General features: G+C 38.4%; 1 protein-coding gene across 2 annotated transcripts; it reads right to left on the bottom strand.

Annotated features, from left to right (window-relative positions):
• Positions 1-2907: 2907 nt before the first annotated feature.
• LOC116893729 (olfactory receptor 9I1-like) lies at positions 2908-8341 on the bottom strand. Of its 2 annotated transcripts, XM_032895445.1 has the most exons (2): positions 7436-8341; positions 2908-2919 (listed from the first exon to the last, which is right to left on the bottom strand). In XM_032895445.1, the coding sequence occupies exons 1-2, from the start codon at positions 8339-8341 to the stop codon at positions 2908-2910; spliced, it is 918 nt and encodes a 305-aa protein (XP_032751336.1). The 2 variants fall into 2 exon arrangements, with proteins under 2 accessions (XP_032751336.1, XP_032751335.1); XM_032895444.1 differs by lacking the exon at positions 2908-2919 and having other exon boundaries at positions 7412-8341.
• Between the last annotated feature and the right edge of the window lie 1421 nt (positions 8342-9762).

Genomic DNA, 9762 nt, shown 5'->3' with positions numbered 1-9762 from the left:
ACAGGAGCCAGATGTAGATCGCTCCTGAGAGACACAGCCAGAATACTGCAAATACAGAGGCGAATGCCAGCAGCAAACCACTGAACTGAGAATAGGTCCCCCGTTGAAGGAATCAGAGAAAGAACTGGAAGAGCTTGAAGGGGGCTCGAGACCCCATATGTACAACAATGCCAAGCAACCAGAACTTCCAGGGACTAAGCCACTACCTAAAAACTATACATGGACTGACCCTGGACTCTGACCTCATAGGTAGCAATGAATATCCTAGTAAGAGCACCAGTGGAAGGGGAAGCCCTGGGTCCTGCTAAGACTGAACCCCCAGTGAACTAGATTGTTGGGGGGAGGGCGGCAATGGAGGGAGCATGGGGAGGAGAACACCCATAAAGGAGGGGAAGGGGAGGAATTAGGGGGATGTTTGCCCAGAAACCGGGAAAGGGAATAACACTCGAAATGTAAATAAGAAATACTCAAGTTAATAAAAAAAATTAGCAAAAAAAAAAAAAAGAGATATTCGTATGTATTGTGCAAGATGCGCAGATCAGTTAAGGAAGAGGTTTTGTTATTTCTTTGAGCAGGTGAAAGACAATTATCCTTTTATGAGTTAAATTGATTTTTACTATAGTAAATAGATTATTTACTATAATAACCAATTATAGTAAATCTTTATTCATGCCAATAAGATTTATTGTCTAATTTTAGCTGAAAATTTGCTAGAAACATTTTTATGTCTCAGCCAATTGTAGAACTGTTCCCATGTGAAGGAATCAGCAAATCAAGTTTCCTGTCCTATTTAATTTTTTTGAATTTTTCTTTTCTCTAGCCAAGATCTTCAGGGGTCTTCCCCTGTCATATCTGATCCATATTACTCTGGAAGGGCTCCAAAGCCTTTTCTTCTTTCCTATCAACACAAATACAGAGAGGGATAGCTGGGTCCTCAGGTAGTTCAATGTCCAATTTTCTGAGGAACCTCCAGACTGATTTCCAGAATGGTTGTACCAGTTTGCAATCCCACCAACAATGGAGGAGAGTTCCTCTTTCTCCACATCCTCACAAGTATCTGCTGTCGCCTGAGTTTTTGATCTTAGCCATTCTGACTGGATTGTTTTGATTTGCATTTCCCTGATGACTAAGTTTGTTGAACATTTCTTTAAGTGCTTCTCAGCCATTCAATATTCCTCGTCTATGAATTCTTTGTTTAGCTCTGTACCCCATTTTTCATAGGGATATTTGGCTCTAGGGAGTCTAACTTCGTATCTTGTAGGTAGCACATAAGAAGGAACTTGTTTATTCTCATTTAAGATTTATTTTTTCTTTTTATTCATTTTTAAAATTTGTTTTGGTAAGGGTTGTGTGAGCCATTATTGCTGAAAAACCAAAATAAATGGAAATTTACATTTTGGTCAGAAACCTTGTAGTTAGAGCTGACTTCATTGTTTTCTGAAGGCCATGTAGGAGGTTCTCCTGTAAGACTCTTATAGAACCTGGCAAATAGTGTTGGAGGCTCATAGCCAACCATTGGACTGAACACTGTGACCCCAGTGGAGGAGTTAGAGAAAGGACTAATGGAGCTGAAGGGTTTTGCAAACCCATAGGAAGAACAGTATCAACTAGCCAGATCCCCAGAGTTCCCAAGGACTAAACCACTAACCCGAAGAATGAGTATACATGGAGGGACCCTTGGCTCCAGACGCATATGTAGCAGAGGATGGAGTGTTTAGCATCAATAGGAGGAGAACTTGTTAGTCCTGTTAAAGGCTCAGTTTTCCCAGTATAGGTGAATGCCAGGGTGGAGAGGAAGGAGTAGGTAGGTGGGAGGGGAGGTACCCTCATAGAAAAAGAGGGAGGGCGAATGGGAAGCAGGGGTTCTGAGAGGGGATAACATTTGAAACACATATGCATAAAATATCCCACCCGCCAAAGAAAGTCATGAAATGTGGCCCATTTGTTACCACAGCCACATGGGTGAGCCTTAGTCTGGCATGACCCAAGGGACACGTGTCCTGAGGACTTCATGTTGCTATGGAGTTCTGCTCTGCTTGTGCCCTCACATGCCTCTTTTTTTTTTTTTTTTTATCTCACATGCCTCTTAATCTAAAAAGTATATGAAAACTCCAAGAGGGCTTACAGTCCATCACTGGGCAGTATCTCTGACACTCACAATAATAATGCTTGATCTCTTTCAGGCATTGCTGCTAGAGCAGATTAATGATTCAATCACTATAGGAAAGAACTTAGAGGTATAGATTGTCAACAGTGACTACCCTCCTTAGAAAACATTTGGAAAAATAAAATTGTTAGTGAATTAGGTTGAGCTGTTTTTACTACTGGCTCTGATGTAGAAAATCTTAGGGAACAATTTGAAGTTCAGAAAGGCACACTCTTATTAAGCCAGGGCCCTTTATGGTCAGGGAACTGTGGCAGCGCTGACTGATGTGACTCTCACTAAAGATGTACTGCTGCTGATTGCTTTCTTATACCCATGCTTACTCTCAGCCTCATGATATGATTTTTAAGAATTGCTGATAACTAGATATGCATTTTGAGGATTTAAGGTAGATATGAAAGTTAAGATTTATGCTTCTTTTAAGATTTTTGCAAGATTGCTTTTAAAGATAATAAAATAGTTATTCCTTTCTTTGTATCTGCAAACTGCTGCCTGCCAGTCAAAGAAACTGTCTGAGAAAACTCCCTTGCTTGCTTGTACTTGGTTAATCTATAACAATTTTCTTAGTATGAATGTACATGGGATTTTGGGAATAATTTGTTTCCTATCCAATCTAATGTTATTTCTTATAAAAGTATTGGGGAACAAACTTTGGTTTTATAATCATTTACTAGAAAGAAAACTAAAATGTAATCAGAATGTAATTTTATACTGCTTAAAAGATTGTGCTGGGATATATAAACTTAGTTCTTTATCTTGTGCATTCTTCGATTTACCACCTGCTTTCCAGAATACTCTACGAGATTAATGTGCAGTCCTGAAGGACACTTATTTGAGTATCAACACTTGAAAATGGCTAAGAGAAGATTTTAAATGTTCTCGTCTGTCTGAGTCCCTGTTCTATTGTTGTGAAGAGACACCATTACCGAGGCAATGTTTTTCTTTTTTTAAGAAAAAATATTTATATTTACACTCCAGATTTTATTCTCCACTCTGCAACTGTTCCACATCCCATACCTCCTCCTGCTCCCCCCATCTCCACAAGGATAACCCCACCCCCCCAACAGATCTCTAAACTTCCTACGGCCTCAAGTCTCTTGAGGGCTGGGTGCATCTTTTTCTGACTCCAGTCAGACTCGGGAGTCTTCTGCTGTGTATGTGTGTACCTTAGCTGGTGTGTGCTGCCTGGTTGGTGACCTAGTTTTTGAGAGATCTTGGAGGTCCAGGTAAATTGAGACTGTTAGTACTCCTGCAGGGGTTGCCCTCCTCCTCAGATTCCTCCAGCTTTTCCCAAATAAGACAGAGGGTTCAGCAGCTTCTGTTCTTTTGTTGGGTGTACATATCAGAAAACATTTAATTGGAGGCTCACAAATACTTTCAGAGACTTTTATTATTATCATTGTAGCAGGTAGACGGCAGCATGCCATGACACTGAAGCAGAAAGTGAGAGCTTTAAGTCTTGATCTGCAAAATAAGACAGACCAACAATGAGCCTGGCTTGGGCTTTTGAAATCTCAATGTTCCCTCTTCTCCCAGAAACAAACTTCCTCCTGCTAAAATCACACATCCCAATCCTTTCAAATAGTGCTATTCTCTGGTGAATAAACATTCAAATACATAAGCCTATGAAGCCCATTCTTCTTCAAAGAATTATCACAAAAATGTAAATATGTGTACTTAAACCTATGCTAATTAGGTTGACTTAGCAGTTTTACAATAAATACCCAAATCACAAATGATGTTCTGCACAGCAAATGCCTGGATTTTACTTATGAGTTGAAAAAATATAATGAAAGATTGATTTATGATATAATATTTCAAACAGCAGTGCAGGGAAAAATCATGATTGAGGAAAAGCCTTGAATTCCATTATGTGAAAAGGGAAATGGTATGCTGGCATAGGTCCAGTTTGCTTTCTTACATATATAGACATCAGGAATAAAAATAAATAAATAATGATGAAGGTCGTGAAAGTAAAACGAGGACTATGAGTGACATGGAGAGAGGAGAAAGAAGGCAGGAGGTAGGGATGGGCTGGGGGATCAATTAACTATCATCAGTATTATATGCATGCATAGAAATAGCAGAATGAATCTCTTGCTTAGAACAGCTAATTTACAGAACCTAGAACTCAGAATTCCATACTAATTTGTAGTGCATCAGGTTCTAGTAATAGCACTTTAGTTAAAAAACATAGATATGAAAACAAATGCACACAAAATTAATATGCTTATAATAAAATATAAAAAGTATTAGGAAATCACAAGAAAAAATATAAATAGGCTATTTCATATCTCCAGAAATTTCAAGGATGTCTTTCTTCCAAATCCTTTTTTGCTGTTACACTTGTTTCATATACTTGTTTAATTTCAAGTCACATAATTGTTTGCTTTAATAACATCGTACATTTTCCCTTCATATTGTAGGATCTAGGAGATAGATCTCTCAGAGTTCATATAGTGGATTGAAAATACAGAGGGACTGGCATTCTTCTGATGTTTTGTTTGCTTCTTTTTTTTTCTTTAATTTTTTTCCATCTTCATTAAATTGGGTATTTCTTATTTACATTTCAAATGTTATTCCCTTTCCTGGTTTCTGAGCCAACATCCCCCTAACCCCTACCCTTCCCCTTCTATATGGGCATTCCCCTTCCCATCTTCCCCCCATTAACTCCCCTTTTGCTTCTTCAAAGTCACTGTTTATTGCACAATGACTTATAGCTTCTAGCTGTCACAATCATACTCAATGCCGGAAGAACAAAACTGAATATAAGATTGAGTTTTATGCTACTGTAACAATGCTTTACAACTTGGTACCCCTAGGCATGAGTTTTTCCATGTGAATATGTAGTGAGACCATTGAAAATAGCTGTGTTACTATGTCTGTATTGGTTGGTTTGGTTTGTCAACTTGACACAAGTTATTGTCATGAGAGAGGAGGGAGTCTCAGTTGAGGAAATGACTCCATGAGGTCCAGTTGCAAGGTATTTTCTCAATTGATTATCAGTAAGGGAGGGCACACACCATGGTGGGTGGGGCCATCCATGTGCTGTTAGTCATGGCTTCTATAAGAAAACAGGCTGAGCATGCCAGTAAGCAGCACTTCTCTATGGCCACTGCATCAGCTCCTGCTTCCAGATTCCAGTCCTGCTTGAGTTTTCTGTTCTGACTTCTTCCAGTGATAGATTGTGATATGGAAGTGCAAGACAAATTAAACCCTTTCCTCCCCAACTGGCTCTTTGGTTATAGTGATTTATCTCACCAATAGAAACCTAACTAAAGACAAGGTCTATTTTTCTTTTTAAGGAAACCTCAAGACCATAATATAAAATTATTAAATCCATCTTTATTACCAATTTTTATATACCATTGTCAACATGATAACTTTAGTAGAATTTCAATATTCTCTATCTTGATTAACTTTATTTCTGTTACAAATCTCATTCACATTTTCAGTTCTCAATATTTATGAAAATGTTTTGTTATTGCAACATACACCAAGTACTTACTGCTATGGACTAGGCAGCAAATTGAAGATATAATTTGATTAAACTATCTTTGAAAGAAATCCTTTCCCAGATTTTCCCATTTATTTGCTTATGCAATTTACCGCATGATCAAAGGCCATTTGCCTCTTTCCTTCCAGTTCCATCCTTATACCCACTCTTCACATTCTCCTCAGAGAAGAGGAGCCCTATTGGTACTAAGCCACACTAGTACATCAAGTCACAACAGAGCTAAGCTCATCCTCTTCCTGTGACACCAGTCAAAGCAATTTGGTTATAGAAAGGAGATCTAAGGCCCTCAACTGAATCAGAGACAGGTCCCCACTCTAATTGTTAATGGGCCCACATGAAGAAAAATTAGCACATATGCTACATATGTGTAAGTGGCCTACAGGTCCAGCCCATACGTACTATTTGGTTGGTGGTTTCTGTAAGCATCCATAGGCCCAGCTTAGTTTACTCTACAGGTTCTTATGGTGCTCTTGACTACTTGGCTCCCCCATTTCTTTTTCCTACCCTTGTACAAGACTCTTTGAACTCCACTTAATGTTTGGCTTTGGTCTCTACATCTATTCTCTTAGCTGCTGGATGAATACTCTTATAAGACATTTATGCTAGGCTCCTGTCTGCATCCCTAGCAGAATTTCATTAATACTATCAGGGGCTAGATCTCTCTCATGAGTTGGATCTCAAGACTGACCAGTCATTGGTTGGCTATTGTCTTAATCTCTGATCCATCTTCCCCACTACACTTCTTGAAAAACAAGACAAATTTTGGGTTGAGGGATTTGTGGGAGGGTTGGCGTCTCCCTCTCTCCAGTGGAAGTCACAGCTAGCTACAGGGAGTGGCCTCTTCAGGCTCCATGTTCCCCAGTGCTAGTAGTCTCAGCTGGAATCACCCCCCAAAATTTCTGGGAACCTCTCTCTTTCTAGAGTTCTCGTCCTTCCTCCTTTATACCTAATCTCTACCTAGTTCTGCACCCCATTGCCAATCCCACCATTTTCTCCCTTCCACCTACTTCAACTGTCTTTATTTTTTTCTTCTTTTGAGTGAGATTCACCCATCCTCCCTTGAGCACTCTTTGTTACTTAAGTTCTTTGGATTTTAACATGGTTACACTGTAGTTTATGACTAATATCTACTTCTGAGTGATTATATACAATGTGTATCTTTCTTGGTCTTGGTAACCTCACTCAGGAGTTCCATTTTTTTTGTTTGCAAAATTCATAATATCCCTGTTTTTCATAGCTGAGTAGTATTTTATTGTGTAAATGTATATTTTCTTTATCTATTTGTTTGTTCAGGGACACCTAGGTTGTTTCTAGTTCCTGGTTATTATGATTTTTGGTTGACATATTAAGAGGAAAAAATAATAAGTCCAATTAGTACAATTAAATCCGCAGATAGATTATTTGATATAGAAAACACAGTAATGTTAAGATGAGCAAAGGCAACAGAAAAATATGTTAAAGATCAGGGCTAGGCTCTAGAGAGCAAGAGGGACGAAGAGGTTGACTGACTAAGAGGGAGAACTAAAAGTTAAGAATGGGGACAAGAATAAAGTATTGCAGAATTTTTAGATACAAAGTTCACCGCAATCATCTATTTTCTTGCCTTTTATGACTTGTCTACTATTTCCCTATTAATAAGTATATACGCATGCTGTCCTGGGAGTCTAATAGAATACACTGACAAACTTGACCATGATGAGAAGGTTTCTCACTCAGTGTTGCATACTGTGTCAGACCTGGCATTTACCAATAACCTTCTTGAAGGCAGATTTTACATCTTTGTTCCTTAGGCTATAGATTAATGGATTCAGCATGGGAATGACAATAGTGTAGAAGACAGACACAACTTTATCTTCTTCCAGGGATTTTTTTGAACCACTTCGCATATACATAAAGATAAGGGTCCCAAATAAAAGAGCCACAGCAGTGAGGTGGGAGACACATGTTGAGAAAGTCTTGGCTCTTCTACCTGCAGACTTCATTTTCATGACAGCTTTGATGATAAGCAGGTAGGAAATGAGTACGACAAAGGCATTTGCCAAAATCACAAAATTCCCAAAGAAGACAATACTTTCAACATTTGTTGTGTCACTACAGGCCAGCTTCAGCAGGGGTGGGAGGTCACAAAAAAAGAAATTGATCTGGTTATTTTCACAGAAGGAGAGGGAGAAAGTAAATGTGGTACGCAGGATGGCTCCAGACACTCCACAAAGATATGCTCCTACTACCAAACTCCAACATTTCCTAGGGTGCATGGCCACAGTGTAGAGCAGTGGTTTGCTAATAGCAACATAGCGATCATAGGCCATCACAGAGAGTAGGAAACATTCTGTACCTGCACAAACAGTGAAGAAGAAGAATTGGGCAGCACAGCTATCATAGGAAATGGCTGTTTTGCCTGTAGCCAGTGTGACAAGAATCTGAGGAGTGATGACTGAGGTATAACAAGTATCCAACACAGAGAGGTGGCCCAGGAAGAAGTACATAGGTATGTGGAGTTGAACATCTACATGGATGAGAATGACCATGCCCAAGTTTCCCAGGATGGTGACAAGATATAAGCTAAGAAACACCAGAAAGAGGGGAATCTCCCAATTGGGGTGGTCATTAAAGCCCATTAGGATGAATTCAGTTACTGTTGTGACATTATTCTTGGCCATGGATTCAATGTAGACAGTTTGTTCATCAGAAGATAAGACTGAATTATGAAGAAACCACAACTGAAGTATAGTTTTTTTCCTTGTGATAGGAATTAAATTTATAATCCCTTAATATCTGTAGAGGTTAGGTTCAGAAATCTTGAATCTTCATTTCATACAACAGAGTTTCATTTTTCAAAATTTCTGTTTCTGGTTAATTCTGGTGTACATTTGGAAATTTCTGTAAAGATAAGTGGCCTATACTTCTCAGGTTTAGAAGGTACCGTGGTATTTGTTTCTCTATTTCAATACTCTCACATCTACTATGAAGGCATCTGGTTCACAGATCCTATGTCCACCAGAAGTTCAACATAGTAAGTCTCATTTTGGCTTGGGTTTTATTGCTTTTGTGTACTGACCTTAGTTTTATCCCTCAGACACTGGTATCAGTTTAATTTCCTTCTCCCACAAAGCCTTTATGGAGTACAGAAACAGAGAGCTGGCTCTTCATATTAACTAATCCCTTATAGTGCCCATTCACATACTTTTCTTATTTGACTATTCAGCAAGACAAATGATCTATTCAGATATAACTAATAACTAAAATTCCCCTTTTTAACTTAGTCTTTATCACTCCAAATCAAAAGGCATCTTTTAAAATATACTATACTTTGTTTTCTGCTCTGATTTTTATATCATAATTACAAATATGTTCATACTTATAGTTATGTTTTACTTCAGGATGTTTAGCCACATCATGTAAGTCATTTGTGCCTCAGTTGCTTTTGGTCATAATTTACTTAGCATATTGACATAATTGGTTTCATTATGCCGTATACATGCATATTATACGTGTGTGTGTGTGTGTGTGTGTGTGTGTTGTGTGTGTGTGTGTGTCTATGTGTGTTTTTGATAGTCTTGGTGTTTTTCCTTGTCTTTATTTATGCTCCCGTTACTGGTTACTGTCCCCTATCCTCCATATATTTATTTTTGTTCCCTTTTTTCCTTCAAATAGTCTCTTGCCATGGTCTTATGGCAGACAACACACACACACACACACACACACACACACACACACAGACACACACACAGTGGGGGGTGCACAGAAAGTGAGAGAGAGAGAGAGAGAGAGAGAGAGAGAGAGTCTTCATGTTAAAGAAATGTTATATTTTGTCTTTTGCCATATCAAACTTTATTATTCCTTATGACCTCCTTCCATATTTCTTCATCATATCTTCCCTCTCGATTCATATTATCTGTCTATATCTATCTATCTATCTATCTATCTATCTATCTATCTATCTATCTATCTTTCTTTCTATCTATCAATCTATCTATGTATAAATCTAACATCGATCTCTATACCTATCATCTAATCTATCTATCTAAATCTAGATTTTTTGGATTTCAGTCTCATATTCCTAATAAGTAAAATATCACAC

The sequence above is a fragment of the Rattus rattus genome, chromosome 2, assembly GCF_011064425.1.
Source record: "Rattus rattus isolate New Zealand chromosome 2, Rrattus_CSIRO_v1, whole genome shotgun sequence".
Lineage (NCBI taxonomy): Eukaryota > Metazoa > Chordata > Mammalia > Rodentia > Muridae > Rattus > Rattus rattus.
Note: the sequence above shows the minus strand (reverse complement) of the source record. Positions and strands in the feature narration are given on the sequence as shown.

Coding starts and splice junctions, on each gene's coding strand:
- LOC116893729 (XM_032895444.1), bottom strand. CDS start 8,341: ATGGCCAAGAATAATGTCACAACAGTAACTGAATTCATCCTAATGGGC.